At 35.8% G+C, this 25,778-nt stretch overlaps 1 protein-coding gene across 1 annotated transcript in view; it reads left to right on the top strand.

Moving 5' to 3' along the window:
- Positions 1-25,778, top strand: part of LOC140163267 (serine/threonine-protein kinase Nek10-like) — a 92,005-nt gene that overhangs the window by 51,047 nt on the left and 15,180 nt on the right. Inside the window, exons 6-26 of the mRNA XM_072186665.1 lie at positions 1,169-1,206; positions 2,517-2,725; positions 3,130-3,134; positions 3,312-3,384; positions 6,415-6,482; positions 7,062-7,141; positions 8,037-8,123; positions 9,516-9,645; positions 11,147-11,238; positions 11,814-11,916; positions 13,566-13,605; positions 14,466-14,527; positions 14,882-14,968; positions 17,479-17,646; positions 18,625-18,753; positions 20,342-20,525; positions 21,724-21,845; positions 22,619-22,721; positions 23,179-23,257; positions 24,090-24,219; positions 25,502-25,572. Coding sequence (XP_072042766.1) covers positions 1,169-1,206; positions 2,517-2,725; positions 3,130-3,134; positions 3,312-3,384; positions 6,415-6,482; positions 7,062-7,141; positions 8,037-8,123; positions 9,516-9,645; positions 11,147-11,238; positions 11,814-11,916; positions 13,566-13,605; positions 14,466-14,527; positions 14,882-14,968; positions 17,479-17,646; positions 18,625-18,753; positions 20,342-20,525; positions 21,724-21,845; positions 22,619-22,721; positions 23,179-23,257; positions 24,090-24,219; positions 25,502-25,572 — 2,060 coding nt within the window. The remainder of the gene's footprint in view (positions 1-1,168; positions 1,207-2,516; positions 2,726-3,129; positions 3,135-3,311; positions 3,385-6,414; positions 6,483-7,061; positions 7,142-8,036; positions 8,124-9,515; positions 9,646-11,146; positions 11,239-11,813; positions 11,917-13,565; positions 13,606-14,465; positions 14,528-14,881; positions 14,969-17,478; positions 17,647-18,624; positions 18,754-20,341; positions 20,526-21,723; positions 21,846-22,618; positions 22,722-23,178; positions 23,258-24,089; positions 24,220-25,501; positions 25,573-25,778) is intronic.

Below are 25,778 nucleotides of genomic sequence, written 5' to 3'. Positions count from 1 at the left end.
CAATGAGATTGCAGGAACGTTCTCAAGTGTTTAAGAATTTCAAATAACAAATTCATATTGTAAAAAAAATGTTTAAGAGCAACACGAGATCATCTATTGTTTTATTGTAATGTTGATTAAAGGTCAGGTATATTGCTCGGACAACATCATATCATTGGCAAGGTAATATTATGAGGACAATGAAAATGACTCTCTTTTTGAGAAAATCAGACGTTTAAAATTGATATTCCGCAAAATCCAACTTAAGCGGTGAGTTCCTTCGAACGAGACAGATTTGATCTAGAAAAAAGTAGACGTCATGAAATGACTATGCCTGCTTTGCGAGAAGGGACTATAAACATTCTCAATGCACAGAACGTATACTGTTGTTGTTCACAGAAAAAAACTCTGAATTAATTATTACAAATTTAATGGTTTTTAAACATATGGATAAAATCAGCCGCTTAGTAAATTGTGATATTACAATTCATATGTATATCATGAGAAATATTTGGGCTAAAAAATAAAAAAATAATTTGAGCTTAGAATTTCAGTGTGATCAATCTGAGACTGCATATAAACCGTGTTAAGTCCACAAACTCATGTATCTGATTTCCCTGTGCGATATTGCAATGCTATAGTTATTATAATTTCAGTTGGATGAAATATTACAAAGCAAACACATAGTAACAATACTGTGTGATGCTTTGTGCCCCAAATGAGAACAATAGTCTGCATATTGTTATGCAGCATTGTTATGGTAAATAATAGTACAACTCATTGTTGCTAATGTCAAACTTGTCAAAGTGATTGTGATTGTATGATGAGAGCATGATATAGTGTCCGCTTCATTTACTTACGTCATTACGCTTCAAACGGGGGAAGAACACGTACGAGCCCGAACTTTACACACACAATTTGTTCTTTTTCAGGAGAAATATGCATAAAAAATTGCAACAAGTGTCAACTTGTAATGTAATAATTATTCTCTTCGAATAGACCTGCCCTTTAAAAATACAAATGTCTTCTCTTTAATGGCTCAGTGGCTTTACAGTGAAAAGTCATGAAAATAGTGTATGCTTAATGCAAGTGGACAAAAATGATAATAAAAGTACAGTAACAGTATTGTAAAATGTATTAGTCAATTTTGCATTTGTAATAATTTAACATTGTGTCTTTTTTTTTTCAGATCTTCATTTCACTTGTAAAAAGCAGGTTATGTACTTCGTAAGTAGACTTTTCTCCATTCTAAACATATAATTTTTTGGTATAATTTGATGTACTTTTTTAAAAACAAATTGATGCATGCATGATGCAGCATCATTTCTGGAAGATATATCAAAGGGATTGACTTTAAATATCATTCTCAAAGAGAAAATGTATTGCTTTAAATCTCTTACAATATTTGCACATCTTAGTTCTGAGGTCAAGGGCATTCGCTGGGATGTTGAGACAGAAAACAGTTAGTAATGGTTGTCATTTCTGTCATGTATAAGAGGAGGTTATTTTTTCTTTTCTGAATGTCTCTAGAGTAAGGGGCTAGATCACAGCAGCTGAAGGGAGTATCCCATTATGCTTTGCGGTACCATAATAGAACTGAATGTGCCATAGAAAATGTACACAAAATCCCTCACTTCAACTTTAAATAACTCGTTTAAATTAGGGAAGCTTAGACTTTTGTAAGCAAAAATATGACCCCTAAAGTATTGTGAAACTATCCATAGCTCTCAATATCTAAGCGGCTCTTGTTTATATTTTGTATACATTTGCTATGGGGCATGCAGATATACTGCAATGCATGATGGGATACTCCTCTCTGCTGTGGGGCTAGATTATTCATGAATGCTCTCGCTCTCTAATAATTGTAAAGGAGTGCATATCCTCCTCCATCGAGTATTAATGAGATCATGCCAATTAGTTTTCTAGATGAAATCCATCATTTGATGAAAATGTAGTCTTTCATTGTCACACTAAGTAATTCTTAACCATGAAATATAAAGGTTAAATTTGTGATGCATCACATCAAAAAAAGAGGGGGGGGGCAGTGGCAGCGCCAGGAATTTTTTTCGGGGGAAAGGGCATTCAGGGGAAAAGTGAATTTCAGAGGGGGCAAAATCAACAATTTTTGCACAAAATTGCAGCAAAAAGTGGAAATTTTTGTTAATTTGGGTTTTTACTTGGGGGCAACGGGAGGGGGGGATGAGTTCTGACTGGGGGCATTTGTCACTGGGGGGCTTTGCAGGTGAAGTCAATTTTGAGTTCAGTAATTCTGCTCTGCAAGAATTTTGCAAGCTTTAAAATGACAACTTACTTGCTAAAATTTATCAAGGCATTCATATTTTACTTGAGTGAAAACTGTAAAAGCATCCCAAAATTCTTATCATTTTCATAATTTTGTTTCTGTCTATTTTAATATCTTGAAAAGCACTTCATTTTTGCTGGGTTGTAAAGGAGTCATCAAAAATTCATCTTGAGTCAAGTCATTTGGAATAAAATTTTGCATAAATTTGTTTTCTTTCTTTTCTATCTCTCTACAGAGAATGGGTTGAAAGAGCCCCAACGGAAAACATAGTCCGGGTTCTCATCTGTCTGCGGCTTCTGCTACGAGACCAAGCCTTCCAGAGGACACTATTTGAGCTAGGTGGTGTGAAGGTGTTATCAGATAGGCTTCAGACGGTGACAGAGGACTACTTATCCAATGGGGACCAGGAACCATTTATGGTGGATATCCTTAAAGAAATGTCAAGTAAGTGATTGGCTATTAAAGAACTATTTTGATTGGTTGCAATGAGGGCTATATTATGTATTGAGCCAATCACAGATGTTGTATGAATTCAGCTGGTGACTGAGGATTACTTGTCCAATGGGGACCAGGAACCATTTATGGTGGATATCCTTAAAGAAATGTCAAGTTAGTCATTGGTTATCAAAGAACTGTTTGATTGGTTGCAATGAGGGCTATGCCATGTATTGAGCCAATCACAGATGTTGTATGAATTCAGATGGTGACTGAGGATTACTTATCCAATGGGGACCAGGAACCATTTATGGTGGACATCCTTAAAGAAATGTCAAGTAAGTCATCGGTTATCAAAGAACTGTTTTGATTGGTTGCAATGAGGGCTATGCCATGTATTGAGCCAATCACAGATGTTGTATGAATTCAGATGGTGACTGAGGATTACTTATCCAATGGGGACCAGGAACCATTTATGGTGGACATCCTTAAAGAAATGTCAAGTAAGTCATTGGTTATCAAAGAACTGTTTTGATTGGTTGCAATGAGGGCTATGCCATGTATTGAGCCAATCACAGATGTTGTATGAATTCAGATGGTGACTGAGGATTACTTATCCAATGGGGACCAGGAACCATTTATGGTGGATATCCTTAAAGAAATGTCAAGTAAGTCATTGGTTATCAAAGAACTGTTTTGATTGGTTGCAAGGAGGGTTATGTCATGTATTGAGCCAATCAGACATATGGTAAGAATAGTCAGTAGGATGGAAGGGGTTTAACCCCAATACCCCAAGTGCTCTTTGGCAAATGGAAAGGAAAGAAGGAAGGAATTAAGAGAGAAGATGAACAAAGAAGTCGTTTCTTTCCATCGCGATTTGAACCTGAGACCCCTCGCATGCCATGCAATCGATCGTCGACCGGTAGCCATGGGTGTTTTGCTGGCCCGCCAACGAAACCGTCGTATATTTATACCATACATGTATGTGTGGTATTATGCTTGTGCTGCAATCAAATATTAAAACCCTTTGCATTTGGCCTTGACTTTGAATTTCAATGCAAGCTACCAATTTGCTGCATGAAATTGGGTTGAAAGAGCTTGATTTGTTTGCCTAGGGATTTCTCACAATTGTAAATTGCTTACATCATGTAAGTTGCTTAGCAATTATGCATAAGGGAATTTGAGGTCAAAATTATTTCAAAATCATTTTGTGAGTTAAAAGCCTGCACTATGGATCACAATAACCTCATCCCAATGGCATAGTTCAATAACCTCAATTAAACAATGATAGTGCAAAATTTGACCTCAAGTTGCAGAGTATGAGTTTTTGTACTCAAATTTTCAAAGGTCATTCAATGAATGTACAAATGTATTGGAGTTGAAGAACTCTGCCCTGATAGATGAGCATGTTGTGGATCCTAGTGCTGACTACTTGAAAGAATATGTTTTCATATTCATCGTCAAATAAACAGGTCAAAAAAAAGTAACTAACCCCCCTTAAATAATGGCCATTATTCAAAAACGGGTTATTGTATTACAAATCTGTAAAATGTGTTGGAAGCAGAATTTATTTCTGCGCATTTTGACACCTCATTTTATACGATAGCCCAGAAAACAATAAAACAATGGTCAATTTAATGTAGTGAGGTCCAGATTTGAAAATTGCACTTACATACAATACAAAAACACTCAGATATCATTACACAGATTTCCTTCCATTATACTGAATACAAAATCAATACAATTTACTGCAACTTTCAAATCTTGGGTTACATGTGCGCTGTGACGTCAATATTTAGTCAATTGCTACAAATGAGGTCAAAATGTGCAGAAATGTGTGAGGTGTTTACATGGCTATAAAGACATTAATTATATACTATACAGGCAATGTCTATGGGTCTATCCTGCAGATTTGTAAATTAAATTGCTTGCATTACATAGAGGTCTTCTAAAAATACACAGGGATTTTGCTGAAAACCAAGTTAGGACTTTGCAGGTGAAGTCAATTTTGAGTTCAGAATTTCTGCTTCAAATGAAGCATTTTGCAAGCTTTAAAATGACACCTCATTTGCCAAAATTGATATACATGAAATATTGATACAAGTAAAAAAGCATGCCAAATTCTATTTTTTTCTGTCTATTTTAATCTTATATCTTTAAAAAGCACTGCTGCAAAAAAACAAAGTCCCCTCTTTTGATGTGCTGAATCACATGAAGCAGAATAAACTATTCCAGTTGAAATCCATACACCCCATGCAAGATATGACCTTAATCTTTTATACAATGAGTGTGAATTTCAAATGGTGTTACCTGAATGGGTGACTCCATTTGAAATCTATACCCCTTCTGTGAGGGATTAAGGTCATGTCTTCCACGGAATAGCCCCATGTATGGTATAAAGAGAATAACATAGTGTGGGCTTCATCTTGTAATTAGTAGAAATATGTATTAATTAGCCACATAAAATAGCAGGCAGTATGCTATGCCAGGAACAGCAGAATGGCATGCATAGAACAATTAGAGCAGAATATATTGTCCGATGATAATTGTTTTTTACGAATCAAGTTGATTAGTCAAATGAGGTATGACTTTTTTGTGCATTCTATATATTAAAGTGCCAGTGACCTGCGGATTCAATTACCTAAATGGGGGTTGATTGTATCAATAGTATGAATGAAATACTGGCCAAAATTTCTATGGGGGATGGCAGCATTTCAAACTGATCCACCTGATATCCCAGTCCTAATAAATATAATGGGACATAAGCAAACATACAGGGTGATTTAAAATGAACTGTACCCACATTCAAAAATTAAAATAAAATACTTACCGACATTTAAATAATTTGTGTTTGTAAGCTGTAACAGGAGAGTATGTTTCCTATTATTGGTGAAAAAATCATGTCTTTACCTCAAATGGTTTTGAAGAAAAGTACATTTTTATAAAACACACCAATTTTGTTACTGCGGTTAGAGAACACGGATAAACTTAGTTCCATGTGTTGGTCTAAAAATAGGATGATAAATTGAAAATGCGATATCTTCTGACTAACACCACTTATTATCAAAATTCAAAATTTCTACTGCAGAACACTTATCACTGCTTTTTCTGATAGTTTTTTGATATGTACAATCTCTGCGAATATATATAAAAAATGGGTAAAGTTGGGTACAGTTCATTTTAAATCACCCTGTATGTTGCTAAAATTTGCAATTGTAAATTATTTGCGACCATAGTCAAGGTGAATTTTTTTTTGATGCCTACTGTATGTCTTGTCTGTATGTATGTTTTGTCCCAGAATTGTGAAATATGCATTTGGAATCAAGTTGATTAGTCAAATGAGATATGACCATGTTATACACATTCTTAATTAGAAAGCCAGTGACCTGTGGAATCAATTAACTAATTGTATTGACTGTATCAATGACAGTCATCAGGAGTGATGTTGGTCATCTATTAATAGTAATCATCATCAATATTATCTGTCATCTGCGGTGTTGCTGTGAGCAAAAATTGATAAAACGTGGACATTTTGAAAGCTAAAAAGGAGAAACTGTTGATTGATGTGATTTTTTTTTTTAAGAAGCAAAATAAGATACTATCAGTGATCCCTGCATGTAAAGGTGAAAATATTTAGAACTATAAATTAAAATTGAAGGGTAAGGCTATAATTTTGCAATATTTTTTCTTTTCTTCAGATATCTTCCAGAAGTTATCTAGTGATGTGAAACAAAGGGAGTGGCTAGTGGCTTGTCGGGCACACAGAGTAAGTATTCACAATTAAACGGGTGACCGTGGAATCATTGTTTAGTTAACAAACTATAATATCAGAAGATTTAGCTCTTGAGTACTTCACCATGACACTAAAACCACATTGAGACCTGCACATCCTATTGAAACACTTTAATGATATTTTGAAGTGGGCACACAGCATTTTACAATTATTTTTTTTAAACCTTTGATTGAAATTGTTAGAAAGTGCTTGAAAATGTCAGTTCAAATAGAATGTGTACTCAATGGCTTTCCTTCAAAAATGAACAATGAAGTTAACAATATAGCTTGTTTAGATTTTTGTGTTTTAATTGCATGGTGTACATAAGTAATAATGAATGGAGAAATGAATGACATGCTTATAAAGTGAAATGACCCCAATGCACTGAACAAAATCTTGCATTTCTACACATATGCAAAGAAACAAAAAATATACACAGTCAATAATGTTGATGAGATGAGATTTAAGTGAACTCTTGAACTGACTTGGAATTCCTGACATGATCTCTGGCCATAAGTAACAGTATTGACAGTCTTAAATAACTAAGCAAATACACTATCATTTGTTTTACAGCCCTTGGTTTTACTACTATCAGCTAGTGATGTGATGGTGCTACACTGTTCTCTATATGCACTCATTGGACTCGCGCAAAGGTATGAACTAAAAACAAAGAAAACAATGAACATTGTCTATTTCTCAAGTTGGAACACATGACACCAGTTAGAATTGGAAAGGATTTTGTAAGCACAATGAAACATGTTTAAAAGAGCCACGATATTTTACGAAATTAGACAATTTTGTCGTACATGCTACATGTAGTTATGCAATTTAATTAAATTCCTTACATAGCTTTTGTTTGATGATGATTTGTTGCAAATTTGGCTTTTCCAGTTGAAATCCATACACACCTTATGGAAGACATGACCTTAATCTTCCACACAGGGAGTGTGAATTTCAAATGGGGTTGCCTGAATGGGCGACTCCATTTGAAATCTACATCCCTTGTGTGGGAGCTTAAGGTCATGTCTTCCATAGGGGGTGTATGGATTTCAACTAGAATATCCCTTTGCTTCCATTTCCTGTGACACTAGGCCTCACAAAGTTTGACTGGGTCAAATGGGATGAGGACCACTTGGGGAAAAATGGGCTATTAATATTCCAGTTGAAATCCATATACACCCTATGGAAGACATGACCTTAATCTCCCACACAGGGGGGTGAAGATTTCAAAAAGATTTCAAATGGAGTCACCTATTCAATTAACGCCATTTGAAATTTACCCTCCCTATATGGAAGACTAAGGTCATATCTTCCATATAGGGTGTATGGATTTCAACTGGAATAGCCCAATCGTGGTAGAGCCAGGGAAGAATTACATTGTTGGCCACTGAACATGTTTAAATCAAAACCTATGTAACCTCTTGACAGTTTTATCTTAAACATGTTCAAGGGCCACAAGTACAGAGGAGGTTTTTCTTGCCCAACGACGATTGCCTTTCTGGAAGACACCATTTCTTACAGTATGAATCAATATCTTTTTTTCTACAGCCCTGAACCAAGAGCTATCATTGGAGAATTAGACTGTATAGAAACACTGCTGAGAATAGTACAAGACTATGACATCTTATCCAAGAAGTGAGTAGGATTTAGAGAATAAATGATAGGATTTTGTCTTTTGCCTATCCAATATCGTGTCACTATGGATGGGCTGGCCAATATTTTGAGTAGTGGATGCTGTTGCATCTCGTTGTTATTGAACAAATCAACATTACACTGAGACCAATCTATGCTGTATTCTACCATCAAGAACAAGGTTATGAGAATGGTAAGCATCATATGTCAATACTAAAGGATAGTGGGTGCACGGTGGCACAGCGGTACAGGCTCTACCTCACAATCGGAGGGTTGCGAGTTCGAACCCCGGTATTGCCATCGTGTTGTGCACTTGGGCAAGGCGCTTTACCTCACTTGCCTCTCTTTCCCCGGGGGTGTAGCTGATCAAATTGGGTGTATTCTAGACCCTCCCTCGGGTCCATGGAGAACGACTGGTAATGTAGATTACATAGCATTAAAAATCAACCCAATACATGGACCCTCCCAGTCTGTAAGCAATTTGACTTCCAGTTCCCACAAAATGCTGGGAGTTCACTTTTTACGGATTTGGAGTCACGCATAATCTTTCTATATACCACGTCCATGTTTTCACTACATTAACGTTTGTGTAGCGACTAAACAACGATATTGTATCCGACCAATCAACGCAGCTTGGCAGCGCGGGGATATTTGAAAAGGCTTCCCTAGCTAAATAATGTGCAAACATTTGCAAACCGCACGCGATAAGGTACGTCAATGGACAATAGGCCTAAGTCCGAGTCGAGTGGTTGCCTTTTATTATTGCGCGTACCATGGGTCTATCAGACGCGTGCCACTTGAGCTCAATACCTCTCAGTTGTTGACAAGTGTCCCATCCGATCTTGCGTCACATCCCGCGGCATAGCTTTGTGCTACCATATTTGAATTGAAACTGGGGCGGGGCTTTCGTAATTGACATCGGAATCACCGTGCTTCGTTGAACGAATATTTGGAAGTGAGATCTCTAACAGATTGGACCAGTCTCGGAATCAGCGCTCAACGGACTTTCGCGTTCACTTATAATACGAGTATATTTCTATATTGCTGCATGGTTGAATGACTGTGGTGGGTGTAATTAGTGGCGTCGATTTGTGGATGAAGAGGAATGGGTTTTTGGCATTGAAGAAAATAAGGGGGGGGGAGTTGGCATTTTTTTTCATAGGGCATTACGTAATTATTTATTGTTACATTATCCAGAGATGGAACCGAACCGAGACTGGGGGCCAGTCTAGGTGTATTCTTGACAAGATATTTATATTTGGTCAATTTTTGTATGCTGTGATAAGGCCACTGAAGGTAGGTATATGTGCTGTTAACAGCACTCTGCCTGTCTCGCCTCTGCACTATTGTATCAACTATTTTTAAAATCTTTTATGTATCTTTCTATTTGTTCAGACTTGCTGCTAGTTTGCTACGAACTCTATGCCAGGAGGAGCAGGTCAGGGAACAAGTGAAGATATGTGACGGTGTGCCCATGTTACTCAGTATATTACATTATGACAATCTCAAACTTATATGGAATGTGGTAAGTAATTCAGGACTGGGATATTCCAGTTGAAATCCATACACCCCCTATGGAAGACATGTCCTTAATCTCACACACAGGGGGTGTTGATTTCAAATGGAATCACCCATTCAGGTGGTGCTATTTGAAATTCACATACCTTATGTGGGAGCCTGAGGTCATGTCTTTCATATGGGTATGAAATTGAAGATGAACTTTTTATTTTTATAGAATGCTTTTGATGCTGATTTGAAATAGAAGCCAGCAATCTCGGGTAACTATCGGAATAAAAGTGGCTCTTTGAAGGAAACTGATTTGGAAGCTAATTTAGAAACTAGTTATTTAAAATTCATTTTTGATGAAAATGTAGCAGTTTAAAGAAGATAACGGGTAACTATCGGAATAAAAGTGGCTCTTTTAAGGACACTAATTTTGAAGCTAATTTGGAAACTAAATTTAGAATTCATTTTTGATGAAAATGTAGCAGTTTAAAGAAGATATCGGGTAACTATCGGAATAAAAGTGGCTCTTTTAAGGAAACTAATTTGGAAGCTAATTTGGAAACTAATTTAGAATTAATTTTTGATGAAAATGTATTAGTTTAAAGAAGATATAGGGTAACTATCAGAACACAAGTGGCTCTTTTTAAGATACTGATTTGGATTTTGATGAAAATGTAGCAGTTCAAAGAATTGGTTATTGAGCAGGAGATAGGGACTCAAGCATACGAATCAAAATTATACTAAAAATGGAGTTTGCTTCTAACCTATGTGCCTGAATATATACGAGATGCTTATGCTAACATAGACTGTCCCACAGTCTGGGTTCCATCTGTGGGTAAATAATTAGAGCTAAAACCACCTTCTCCTTCACTCCAAAGATTAAAACAACACACCACTAAGCCCTAATTATAAATGACAACAAAGTTATAGTGCTCCTAGAGCACTGTGTGTCGACCAAAATCTCAATTAATCTACAGACCAACTTGTTTATTTTTTTATAATAGCTCTCCTAAACCCAGACTGTTCCACTTTGATAGTAAACTCCCTTCCAAATAATTATCAAGCTGTGTAACGTGACTGTGGCGTCAATTATGATAGCCCCGCCTCATTGTCAATTCAAATATGGTAGGCACATAACATGCATGACCCAGTTCTATTGTCATTTTGCACGCGCGTTGGTTATGAACAATAGACTATCAATGAAAACCTATTTCAAATATCGCCTTGCTTGCTGAGATCTTCATTGATTGGTCAGGCTAAGTAGCCGCTTACACAAACGGCAAGACAGTGAGACCACGGACGTGATATAGAAAACTTGTCTGACCCAGGATCGGTAAAAGTGAACTCCCACAAAATGCTGGGAGCTGGAAGGCAACTTGCCTACACATTGGGAGGGTCCATGTATCGGGTTTATTTAATGTTGTATAATCTACATTACCAGTCGTTCTCCATGGACCCGAGGGAGGGTCTAATGCTAACAATACAAGCTTACAATATGCCATTCCATTATTGTTTCTCAGGTATGGTGTTTGGTTCAGCTAGCTGAAGACGCAGACACCAGTAATGATATTAGACTTATGGGTGGTATACCACTACTACTTGCTCTGCTTCAGTAAGTATCCTGCTTTGTTTGTCCAATTATTTGTTTGGCCATTTACTTTTATGTAATTTCTGCCCACTGACAAGTATTAAATTGATATATGCAGTCCCTATCACAGCAGCAGATAGATGTATCCCATCATGCTCTGCAGTCTGCACATGCCATATAAAGTGTACACAAAATCCCTCACTTCAACTTTCAATTACTCGCTTATTTATATCAGGGGAGTTAAGACTTTTGTTTGAAAAAATATGATCGCCAAAGTATTGTGAAACTATTCATAGCTCTCAATATCTAGGCCGCTCTTTGTATGTATTTGCTATGGAGCAAGCAGATGCATGATATGGGATACTCCCTTCAGCTGCTGTGAGTCCCTATATAACCTGTCGCACCACTACACCTTGGCAGAACCAGCAGTTTAAATGCATTCTGAACAAAATAGACACCAGGCACAGCTGCCGGTTATGCGAGGGCACCGGCGGACGGCGGTCAAATTCTAAATATTGTCTTGACAAGGAAAAATATATTGTTGGTGTTTGAAATTAATAGCAAATCATTAACACCATTTGATATCTGCCTATTTGCAGTGACCGTCAGTTTACATCTGACATGACGTCAACATCTAGTGGACTAGGTAGCGCCAGTACCTCAGGAAGATACCACTCGATATCATATCCAGTGGAGGACACGGTGAGTAGGATAACTTATGGGCATGCTGGAACTTCATCCTGTTTGAGTAAATATTGAGATGTCACTGTTTTTGGATATCAAAAATATCAATTTTTAATCATTTGCCATAAAATGTGTATTACCGTATTCGTTCCAATAAGCGCCCGTGCCCTAATAAGCGCCCACCCAGGAAATTTTCAATTTACTAAAGGGTACCATCAATGTTGAAGTGACAAATAGACGTCGAGGACTACAAGTCCTGTGTAAACTTGCAATACATTTTCTACATCAGAAAAGCTACTAGAACGTCTCAGGACTCTTTTAAAACATACGTAAATTTGTCTCTATTCAACACCCCTTACAAAAAAATTAGGTAAACTAGGTAAAAAATAAGCGCCCACCCAAAATGACTTTGTTAAGCGCCCTGGGCGCTTATTGGAATGAATACGGTACATTGCGAATTTTAAAAAAAATCTAAATTATTTGATATCAGAAGGACATTCTTCATATTCAGAATGCAATTCGATATGTCTGATGTGCTCTAATGTCCCACAATAAATACTGTCCAAACGTTCATACCCCATCCCTTAATGAACAAAAAATGTTCTGTAATTGTTCTTTATCCTTCATTTCTATTAGACTTTCAGTGTATTAGCAAGTAGATGTATATGTATAACAGATGTTATTCATTTGTAAACACTTTTTTTCATAAACATAAGATACCCAAAGCTACTTATTATGCTAACAATGAACGTTCATTGACTGTTAGGCTAAGTAAACGTTACAGGATAATATGTATTCAAATTCTGCCTCAAGGTTCCTGCTTAAATCGTGTTCAAGAATCAACTAAGATTTATTTGGCCCCACCTTTTGCCAGTAAATTGGGTGTAAAAAATTATTCAGTGTATTTTTACTCTGTGCCCGGCCTTATCACTTGGTACACAATAGCTCACCAATCTGAAAGCTTGTTTTAATCACATGGTCAGAATTAAATAGTCAAAATGATTAGACAAATAGGCCCATACACTGTAGTCTCATTGCAAGATCATGGGCTAAATAGTCATTGTCATTTCAGGCACATAAAAACATACTCATTATGATTGATGCGAATTATAGAAACAGTTCAAACAATAAAATAACTACACTTTTATCTTGACACTTCCTCATTTGCTCGCCCTATTCCTTTTTAAAGGAATTTTTATTTACATGCCTTACTTGCTGGAGAAAATGAAATTTAAGCTTGTATTTCAGCCTCCATTAACCTGGATTTTCAGTTATCCAGCTAGTAAGTAGTCTACGAAGGAATCATGACTTTTACAACATTAGTAACTTTTTTGTTATGCTTTAGACTAAAGTCTTTACAAAAATATCCCTTTGTTTGCAGCACAGTCTACGACTTACATTCATCCAGTATTCATTACTTTACCCCAATTTAGAATTTTGGGACAATCAGTGTAAAATTTCACATAGTTTCCCAGAACATTTGGAAGTCCTGCCATGAAGACAATAATAGTTTTAGTTACTGAACTCCTCCTGAAAAATGCCAGTTTCTGAGGAGCAAATTAATCTCTATGTTTATTTTTATTCTTCAAGCTTGTTTTCTGCAATATCTATGTGTGCAAACGTTTGCATTACTAACTTTAACATGCTTTGTTTACTTTCTTCTACAGGAGGAAGTTCAGCCAGACCAAATTCTTGCCTTGAAATCAGGTAAATTTTGGTTTCACATTCTTTGTTTGTCGTTCATTCGTTCATTCATTCATTCATTGTGATGGTCAATTATATACTCATTCATTATTCATCCTGTTGTTCATTATATAAGGATTCATTTTAAAGGAAGGTGACCTGATATATTTGGAAAATCAAATAAAATGTCATCCCTTTCAAGCACTCATGCAAAAAGAACATGTAAATGTTTTTTGTAAGTGTGACTAATTCCTAATGGAATTACCAACATTTATACAGAGTGGTATTGGTAGTGTACAGTGTTTCCATTAATGATAATCATCATGATCATGTAATATATTGATTTCAAGTGAAAGGCCCTATTTTTCTCATAAACATATTGAAATTAGAAGTTCCAACTCGGTGTATTTCCGAAGATATTATAAAAAAACTGCCTATTAGTCTTAAATGTGGTATACCATATTTGAGACTAATTCGACAGTTTTTTGACGATTTCTTCGGAACCATACCGATTTGGAACGCCCAATTTCAATATGTTTATGAGAAAAATATGAGCTTTCATCTGATACCAAAATCAGCATTTTGATGAGGTAAAGTGGGGGATGAGATTGTCAATCAGGTTACCCACCTTATAAGTATTGCATTCGTTTGTTTCAGTGTTGATTGATTGATTCAATCATTTTGACATTGAGGCATTTTATTTAATTTGTATTCACAATTTATTCATGCAGTCACATTGTTCATTCATCCATACATATATTATTTCTGTTGCTGCTATATACATTTTACAGGAATAAATTATTTAAAGTATTAAAAATGTATAAGACGTGAAATGTAATTTATATTTTACGTGGTTTAATATATATATTTTTTTTAATTTTCAGCTTGCTGTGCTGCATTAACAGAGCTGGTTCACAACGACACAAATGCACAACAAATAGTACTAGTAAGTGACCAATTACAGTAATTATTATGTTTTGATGGATCCGAGTGTGGGAAAATATTGGATCCAAAACATAATAATGGTAAAATTGGATGCTTTACACCCAATATTGATTGGTCTCACTATGAGTTTTAAATTATTGGACGAGACGTACCAATAAATATGGGCTTAATCGATCCAATTTTATATCATTGTAGGATCCAAATGTAGTTATCAAATGACCAAATATGTGATGCGCTCAAACCCATAACAATAATATATCAAAAATCTCATTCTCAAAGCTCAAAAAGAGTTGTTGCTGATCAATTGTTTATTTTTGTTGTTTGTTTATTTATTTTGATTGATTGATTCTTACAGAATAATGGTATATACTACCTTGGAATGCAGATATTCCCACAAAGATGTAGTAATAGGACAGAAGCGCAGGCTGTTAATAACCTACAGGTAAGACTGTGGGCTGATTTTATTTTTCACAAAACAATGCGGGTGAGTGCATTGTGATGGAAAAAAATCAAACTTTAAGGGGTCTGGAATGAGCGTTTCGACAGTATTTTTTGTGGGACATGAGAGCACATCAGAATCGAATTGCATTCTGAATACGAAGAATGTCTTTCTGATATCAAATAATTTTCATTTTTTGAAATTCACGATATGATACAAATTTTATGACAAATTATTACAATTTGATATTTTTCACATATTTGATATATAACAGTCCTCGAAGTAAATTTTATCAATCTAATGACATATTCTTAAAGTGTATGTAACTGGGAGGAAAAGCCGACGATTAATTGAAAATTTTGACCCTTCATATTGAAAATATGGATTTTTTCCCAAAAAGACCTAATTTTTTTGGTGTTTTGGGAAAAAATCCATATCTTCAATCTGAAAGGTCAAAATTTTCAATTGATCGTTAACTTTTCATCCCACCCACGACATACACTTTAAGTATAAATCATCAGATTTATCAAGTTTACTTGAGTACTGTTAAATATCAAAAATATCAATTTTAATCATTTGGCATAAAATGTGTATTACATTATAATTTCAAAATTCAAAATTACTTGATATCAGAAGGACATTCTTTGTATTCAGAATGCAATTCGATATATGTCTGATGTGCTCTAATGTCCCAAAATAAATACTGTCCAAACGTTCATACCCCATCCTTAAGTCCATTGATATTTGTGAACTGCTCCCACAAAATGAGCGTAAAGTCGAACATTGGTAGTTTGAGACCTCCTTGCTGCTAAGTTGACATTCTTTATTTGATGCACGCATGTACAAGTCTGCAGTGTATCCTTTGTGAATGCCCCATTGTGCATGATATGCCCCATTCACAAAAGACATACTACTGGCATGCAGAATGCCCCATTTATACAGACATGCGGTTCTAATGTGGTTCATACACGTTCATTTATATTGGGCAATATCAAAGACCCTCAATACAAATTCTACCATTGTGTAATCTACAAACGATCATTAATAGTGCACAAAGGTAGATGATGTATTTAGGGTATTTGCTATTGCGCAGTAAAATTGAACATGTATGAGCCACATTACAAAGAACATCAGTTCAGCATCCTCAAAACTACAAACTTGCGACTTATGCTCATTTTGTGGGAGTAGGTCACATTTGTCATTTGAACATCAGCAAAACCATATCTAGTCATTAACCTCAGTCATAAACATAAAAATGTATTTTAAATTCCTTTTAAAAGCTTAAAATCCCAAATTCAACAGCCAACAAAATCCTTATTATAATTGACTAGTTTGCGTATAACGTCCTGTCAACCAGACCAAAAATGCTTTACTGTGCAGGTCAGCAACCAATCACGCCACGCCTTTGCACTAACGTCAGATGCTAACTTGTCTTTTTAATTTGGTCTTCAATTATAGTGGCCAGAATAGACCTCGCTTACCTGCAATGAAATTGAAACAGGCGTTACTTTGTAGCTATACGCAGAAGTATACACATTTAAATGTTCAGGATGGTGCACACGCGCATCAACAAATATCAATGTTTAAAACACATTTGTGACCCGCTCTGACAAAACCAGGAACAAGTTTCATTTTTGACATTTCATGATTTGAATAAAATTGTAAGCACTAGACAAGGTTTAAAATGATACCAAAATTATATACCGTATTGTTTGTAATAAACGCTCCCCCTCTAATAAACACCCCCCTCCAATTTTTCTGTGAAAAATTGACAAAAATGCAAACATTTCCATGCCATATCGTGTAAAATTGGCATCAGTCATGTCAGTCACGATCGCAAAATTGAATGGACAAAACCTATTATGATTCAACTCCCATCCATTTCATTGCCTAATTATGGTAGAATTTCACTAATTCCATGCACTTACAGGTGTAATTTTGTTGTATTTCCCACGAAAATATCATTTTCCTTGGGCGCCGCCATCTTGTATAGTCGTAAATCCCTCCTTTTAATAGGAGCACCATCGGGAAATTGAACACGATTTTTAAGTTTTTTCACAGACAATTCACTTCAATAAACGCCCCTTTTGGAAAAATGCAACGCGCCCGGGTGTTTATTACAAACAATACTGTAAATAGCATCAATACTTTTCAAGATAATTCGGGGATAATTTTGTAATATACCTTGATATTTTTGCCAAATTGCTATTCTGAGTAATGGGCCAATTAATTTCCTGCCTTACACAGGATTGAATAGGGATTATCATAGTTCAATTGTTATTTGTTGATTAAATAAACATCTTTTTAATAAGTACTTTCAAGGATTTGAAAGTCCACTTTGTCCCACAGTCAAATACCATGAAATTAATAATTCTAAAATAATTCAAAAACATGTCTGGCGACTTGTTCCGGGTTTTATTGGAGCTGGTCACATTTATCAAATGCCAGCTGCTATTTTTTTCATTTGTCTCATGAATATTAAAACTTCTGATTTAATTTGATTTATTCAATAGAAAAATGCCTTCAGGACATTGAGGTTTCTCTTCAGTATGGAGCGCAACCGGCAGCTATTCAAGCGTCTCTTCCCTCCTGATTTGTTTGAAGCCTTCATCGATGTCGGTCATTATGTCACGGATATATCTGCTTACAAACCTTTAGTGGATAAATTGAATGCTATACCGGTAAGTCAGTATACTTGATTAAATATACTCAATTGAAAGACGAGTGTGTGGGTGATATTGTTAGCATTATAAAAACTACATGTTGAATCTGCACTCAAAATTGACAGGCGCTAAGCCCTCAAAAATGAAATGACGGGGGTGATTTAAGTAGCCCCTGAAAGAAACCTATTTTGAGGCTTGTGACTCAAAGTAAATGGTGATTTTGGGTATTTAGCGCTCAAAATCCTGAAAGTAACCCTGAAAGTTGAATTACAGGGGGCAATTTTTTCAAAAGTAGCCCACGAAATTAAATAAAAAGTATTTTGACACCTGCATTGAATGTTTTGAAATAGGTTGCTTCACATTTTGTTAGGCATGGAAATAGAAAAAAAATCATCATCTTGCAGTAGCCCTGGGGCTGAATTGTATGACAAATTACAAAGTTTAAAAACATCTAAATACATTGATAAAACATTTTATAAAACATAAAAGAGATTAACCCTGATGCTGGTTTTTTGGTGGAGGGAGAGGAAAGAAGGAAGGAAGAAAGAAGATGAAGAGAAATGTGGGCGCCGCCGACAAGACCAGGGACAGCAAGCCACAAGGGTTTTTTCGGTTGACCTGGCCTGGCCAGCCTTTCTGTGTGTATACAAGTGCTTGGATTGTTGTGCAATCCAATCACATGGAATGCTTGCACTTGCAGTCGCTTTACGCTGTAAGATTTTTCGATGTTACAGGTAAACACAGGGGTGTGAGAGTTCAGATTTTTGATCTTGATTTTTTTCTCTTTTTCTGCACTTCCTCTGTACAAAAGTATAGGAGATTCCAAATTTCAGACTTTTTCAGACTTTTTTTTATCTGTGGTCACTCACACCCCTGTAAACACTAATTGTGAAATTCAAAACTATATTTGGAAAATTTTGTATTATGCTAAAACAAAGTTATATCTATTATGATAATCTGTCAATTAATTTGAATTTTCAACTATTTATTTTGCAGAAGGAGAAACTAGAAGAAATCAAACAGAATTTCCATGATACAAATCAGAATCGGGAACCAACCAAATCTATAGCAGGCTACTATGTGTATGAACATCTGGGAACCGGTGCATTTGGTAGTGTGTACAAGGTAGGTTACCATGAGAACTAAGTCAAAAGAAGATTTTGATTTAAACTTTTGAAATTTATAGCTACCTCGGAATTTTCAGATGGTACTTCATCTTTCATCAGCGATCGAGTGACTGGATCAAGTCGTGATATCGATCTTGATACAGTCACTCACTCGCTGATGTGTTCTTTGTTTTTGGATCAAAAGATTAAATCAAAATCATGATTTATACCAAAACAGATGAACTTTGATGAACACAAGTCAAATGAATTTTAAATATGTATAAGGCTAATAAGCTACTATCCATTTTTTTGTAATATTGAGAAAAAGTACAAAATATGGATGCATTTAAACATATTTCTTCACCAATCTTTGGCCAAGAACATACACTAACAGACAAATTAAAAGGAATAATCAGAAAGGAATACTGAACTAATGAATGCTACTTTCAGTGACTTTGGCCTGTGACTTAGGCAAATATCAGCAACATCTTCAGACAAACAGTCTTTGTTAAAATACATAATGCTCCATTTGTCACCTATAAAAATTGCCTAACTCACCCCAACATCTTCTATATGATTGGTCAATGTCTTAGGCATTATTACAGCAGGTGCACATGCAAAAATTGTTAGGTCTTTTTTTTGTTTTGAAATGACCCAAAAAAATCACAAAAATCTGTAAATAATTTGCAATTTGAGAAAATAAAATTTCCGAAATTTGGGACGGCATTCATTTGTACAGGAAAAATTGTTTTCCCAATTTGTTCAAAATCTGGGTCGGTCAGGCCTGTAGAACAGGGTTTTCTTTTCTCGTCGCCTTACGGGAAAAAATGTATATCTTAGATGCGAAAGGTCAAAATTTTCAAATGATGGTCGTCTTTTCCTCCTAGCTACATACACTTTAAGTACATATCATTGATTAGATTTATAAAGCTTACTTCGAGGACTGTTAAATGTCAAAAATGTTGATTTTTTTAATGATTTGCCATAAAATTTGTAAAATATCAAAATTATTTGATATCATGATATCAGAAGGACATTCCTCTTATTCAGAGTGCAATTTGGTGTGTCTGATGTGCTCTCAGGTCCCACAAAAAATAATGTGCAAACGTTGCTATCTGATGTTGGACTTACTTATATATACTAAGTACGCACTTGTTGCAGTCAAGTTAGCTCAATCGATAAGGCGCTTGACTATGGTGCGAGAGGTTGCGGGTTCGAACCCTGGTGGTGGTAAAGTACGCTCTCGTGAAAATTGAGTTTACTTGAAATTCCCCTGGACAAGGAACTTACTGCTAATTGTCTTGTTGTAACCTGTACGAAACTCGGGGAGCTGATCCTGGTTGCGATGGTTATTTGTGGAAAGTCAAGGGTGTGCGCTCTTGAAGCAGCAAAGTCCCTGTGTTGTTGTTAAATGGTTTATGGAATGATGTGGGCCGTAGTGATCATCGACAACCTTTAAAGTGTGCAGAGGCTTGAATGTGGATCAACGTCTAGGCGTTGTGCCTGTGCGTAGCGCACTATAAATCACTGCCCTTAACAGTTTTGTCTTCAAAAAACCATGTAAAATTTGTGTTATGATTATGTTTCTTTTCACATATTTTTCACAGGTGAAGAAATCAACCAGTGGTTTATTTCTGGCCATGAAAGAGATCAATTACAATAACCCAGCAATAGGCAAGACATCAAAGGAGAAGGAGAAGAGTATAGATAGTATAGTGAGTGAATTAACCATCATCAAGGAACATCTTAGACATCCTAATGTGGTCAGGTACTACAGGACGTTTACTGAATGTAAGTCATAGGATAATAACATGTGTGTGGTAGTTGTGTCATAGGATAATAACATGTGTATGGTAGGAGTATAGAGAGTATGTACTACAGGACATTTTATGGGCTATTCTAGTTGAAATCTATACACCCCCTGTGGAAGACATGGCCTTAATCTCCCACACAAGGAGTGTATATTTCAAATGGAGTCACCCATTCAGGTAACCCCCATTTTGAAATTCACACCCCCCTGTGTGGAAGATAAAGCACATGTCTTCCATAGGGGGTATATGGATTGTAACTGTAATATCCCAATGAATGTAAGTTGTTTGCTCTGTAAGGGCACTATTCCTCAATATAAGTGTACAGTCATAGAATTACCTTGGATACAAAAGAGGGGTTTATTAGGGTTCAGTTGTCAAAAGTATATATTACAATTACAACAACCCTGCAATAGGCAAAACATCGAAGGAGAAAACAGAATATAGTGAGTGAATTAGCCATCATCAAGAAGCATCTTAGGCACCTTAAAGCTGAATTTATACTCCATCGCTGAGCAAAGGATTGGTATTTGACCAATGAGATTGGTTGAAACCAATCGCTATTACTCAGCGATGTAGTATAAATTTAACTTAATGTGGTCAGGTACTACAGGACGTTTACTGAATGTAAATTGTTAGAATTCAGATGCAAGGTGGTTGCGGTGGGAATGTAATGGTTAATGCAAAAGTGTTTGAGTGACTGCATGTCAGATGCATCACCCCAGCAATCGATAACATAGAGAGAATAATTCACAAATTAATAATTTAGAGAACATCAGTGCTATAGCTAAAGGAAGGGGGAAAGGGGGCAGCTGCCACCTGTGAGAAGTCAAGTCAAATCCCCCTCCCCCACGTGGGATGCTGGCTGCCCTGATATTTAAGATTTTAAGCCTTTTTGTTCTTTTTTTTTATGTTAAACATTTTCATCAAAGTTTGTCTCCCTTGAAAGTTACCTTTCCTCCTTTGCCCTACCTGTAAAAGTCCACTGGAGAACATCTTAAGCGTTCAAATGTTTTCAGAATCGAGAGTATGGAATGTTAAGTTAAATAAGATGGCTGCAACACTGTTGTATGATTGTATTTTGCTTGATATGAATTTGTTTTTGTGAATGCTCATAGATTGTTTTCAGTATGATGCTCAATAAATCCATTTACGTATTTTATTTTCTGTTCATATTGCAGATGAGAAGTTGTTTATAGTAATGGAACTTATCGAGGGTGCTCCATTGTACGAGCATTTCAACTCACTGAAGGAAAAAGGAGAAAAGTTCTCGGAAGAAAGAATATGGAATATCTTTATCCAGGTGTGTATTGGGCTATTCCAGTTGAAATCCATACACCCTGTATGGAAGATAAGACCTTAAACTTCCACACAGGGGGTGTGAATTACAAGTGGGGTTACCTGAACGGGTGAATCCATTTGAAATCTACACCCCCATGTAAGGAACATTAAGATCGTGTCTTCCATTAGGGCTACATGAATTTCAACTGGAATAACCCAATAAAGGAGGCCCTTAGGCCAAATGCCATTAAAAATATGCAAAGGCTCTTGGATTTCTTGGAGATTCAACTTTTTGAACACAAAATGCTTATCAACTTCATAAAGAAAACCCTAGAGGGCCCAGAAAATGTTTGGCTTATTTCGAAGCCTGATCCCAAAACGATAGGAATATAGTTATCTTTTAGGGATAGGATTATTTTTTTTAGTATCAGATTTAGGTTTAGATGAGGTTCTTAGAAGTCCCTATCTTGAAACTGAGGTAAAAATTTGCTGTGGGTAGTGTCTTAAAATTATTCTCAACCTGCATTGTTGTAGTAATATGTGATGTGATCAAGCAAATCCTAATTTTGAGATATAGCCAAACAAAGGAAATAATTCCTTTTGTTTCCTCTTGTTTTGGAAATTCTTGCTCGTATCTTTTGAACTAGTTCCATTTCTGCAAAATGCAGATTTGTAAATGCTTTTTACTATCCTATAAGACTTCAGACTGATTTTGCTTGATCACACCGTATATGTTGAAACAGTATTATTGTAAAAATGCAGATAATTGATAATTGGTTTTTGTTCTTTTTTCAGCTGGTCCTGGCTCTGAGGTATCTCCATAAAGAAAAGAAAATTGTACATAGAGATCTAACACCAAACAATATTATGCTGGGAGAGAATGATAAAGTCACTATAAGTAAGTTAACTGGGGTGGGGTGTGTTGTGGGGGGGCTGAGTAGTTGTGTATAGCTGTATATGCATGCAGAGTATTTTTCTTCATATTGCCCTGGCTCTGAGATACCGCTGCAAAGATTTTTTGCCTGGTAGAGTGCAGTATAGTTGTATCAACCATTTTGGTGATATTACAGGAGAGGGTGTTATTTTGTTTGTTTTATTTTTTACAATTTCACTCCCAACAAGTGATAGGCATATAATCAATAACTCCATTTCATCAAACAAAATTTCATCATACGACTATACTGCACTCACCCATCGAATTGTACTCTGAGAGATCATGATAAAGATCATAATATAACATATGAAAATACATATCAACATCCATTAGTTGGTGGGTTAGTCCACACAGAAAAATGTGTGAAACTAAATTTGAAGCCTCAAAATGATATTCTGGATATTATCTTTTTTTTTTACAGCTGACTTTGGCCTTGCTAGACAGAAGCAACCAGACTGCAGCAAAATGACATCTGTGGTTGGCACTATATTATATAATTGGTAAGCTTGGTTTCTTATATTTTTGATATCATCAATCTTTAAAATTAGTAAGTAATTAGAATAAAGCCATAATATACAATCTTTTAAACTGAATTTGGTATTTTTCAACCCTAATTTTTTGGCATATTTGTAATGTTTGCAAATGTCCTAACTTATACTTATTGAATTCAGCCACATTTATTCTGCTTGGAGGATAAGAGAACAATGTTAAGTTAAAAATCCCCTATAGAACACCACAGATAAGAGGCCAAAATAGAGGGTTTCTTTCATTTTGCCTCATTATTTTGGCTTAAAATTACCAACTTTCTGACAATTGTTGCTAATATTATTTCATAATATTTGGCAAAAAATAACCCAATTAAAATTTGACTGACATTGTATAATATACAATGTCAGTCAAATTTTAATTGGGTATATTATGTATTCTTAAAGTAATTTGGAAAATGTGCGGTGTCAGATGGAAAGTGAGGGTATATTCGTTTGTCTTTTGCACTTACCATTAGGCTATTCCAGTTGGAATTATCGAAGACACAGTCTTAATCTTCCACACAGCAGGGAGTGCGAATTTCAAATGGGGTTACCCAAATAGGTGACTCCGTTTGAAATCTACACACCCTGTGTGGGAGATTAAAGTCATGTCTCCCATAGGGGGCGTATGGATTTCAACTGGAATAAGCGGTTCGTAGCAAGTTTATCTTGTGCCCTTCATAGAACCATAGCCTACATTACTAACTAACCATGTGTGGAACTGTGAACAAGTTTTACATCATATTGGCATGTTTATAATCTGTTCTGATATGCACATGTATTATTTTTGTGTCGTTTGTTACAGCCCTGAGATTATCCAGAATCTGCCGTACGGTGAGAAATCAGATGTATGGGCTGTAGGATGTATACTATATCAGATGTGTACACTACAGCCACCATTCTATAGCTCTAATATGTTAGCATTGGCTAGTAAGGTAGGTTTACTCTGGAATGGATATATCCATTTAATGTTCAACTCTATCATTCTTGCATATCGCTCATAGAAATATTATGCCTCTTGATTGTTTTGCCATATCCATTTAATGTTCAACTCTATCATTCTTGCATATCGCTCATAGAAATATTATGCCTCTTGATTGTTTTGCCATATGCCCAAATAACATTTAAATGTGTGTGATCTTGTGTCATATACTGGGGTACCCAAAAAGGTGGTTTTGTTACATTTTTATGTGCAGTTGGGATTTCATAACACTGTCTCTTGAGTATTCCTTCTAGTTAGAAATTAGTCTTAAATTGAGGCTAATTTATTCTATACTACTCATGTTTTTAACCTGTTTTAAAATAATTTTTAATTATTTTCTTATGACATTTGGCATGAAATGTGCCAAGGGTGGTTGAGGATTAGGAGAAGAAAAATTAAAAATTTGAATCTAGTAAAAAAATGTCTAAATGAACTCCCAGACATCTAAACCAAGTAAATAAATACAGAAGGCAATGGAAGGTCATTTCAAAGACTAATACTTGCTCAGAATGATTGTAAATGTGGAAAAAAGAGGTGGGGTTAAATCCCACCTACTTTGTGATTGTTTTTACCAGCACTCTCTCATTTTTTAACCGATTTCCATAAAAAAGGTGTCAAAATGCTCAGGAGGATGAACCACTTCAAATGAGACGTGTAGGTAAAATGTTTGAAACATTTCATTTTTTTACTATGTAACACAAAGGTACCCCAGGTTGTGACACAGGACCATGTATGATGATTGTGATCTGCATCTAATCGGCGGGCCTTATAACATCGCGGATTGATATCAATATATTTTATTTTGAGAATTGCCTTGTGACATCTGACCAGAAGCATCACAAATTATTAATAGAAGTCCTATACTTTATTTAACACATACACATAGATCAGACAGATCAACTATATCACTCTTAATGTGGGTCTACTTTTCAGTGTAGTGTTAAAAACCTAACAATCCTGCCGATTACGAGCTGATCAAAATATAGGTCCAATATTTTGAGTTGTAGATGCCCGTGCAGCCGGTATCCACCACGATGAGATATTGGAACTATCTACTATCACACGGTAGAGGGGTAGTAAAACAAAAATTCACATTGTTTATTCTATTCTCATTCTTAGTCAGTTAAATATTATTTTAATATCTAAAAACTTATTTTATGTGGGAAAACATTAAGCTACTGTCATGAAAACTCTCCTTACTCTAAAATGAACACAACTTGTATATTTTGTTGTAGATTGTGGAGGCTCAGTATGATCCAGTACCTGAAGGGAGCTATTCAGAACTTGTGACTAATACCATAAAAAGGTATGTCTGAGAAAATAGTACGGGCAATCAAGACGTGGGTCATGGGTTTCTCTACGGGAACTCAGTTTGACCCTGTCATTGCGTATACTTGAACAACATGTTGCGTACGTCACACAGGACATGTACTGTATGCTCTGCTGATAGCGTGTGTGGGGTGCAATAGGGATGCAAAGTTAGAACCCCCATATTGTATGGTGGGAAGGAAT

The sequence above is a fragment of the Amphiura filiformis genome, chromosome 10, assembly GCF_039555335.1.
Source record: "Amphiura filiformis chromosome 10, Afil_fr2py, whole genome shotgun sequence".
NCBI classification, from domain to species: Eukaryota; Metazoa; Echinodermata; class Ophiuroidea; order Amphilepidida; family Amphiuridae; genus Amphiura; species Amphiura filiformis.
Note: the sequence above shows the minus strand (reverse complement) of the source record. Positions and strands in the feature narration are given on the sequence as shown.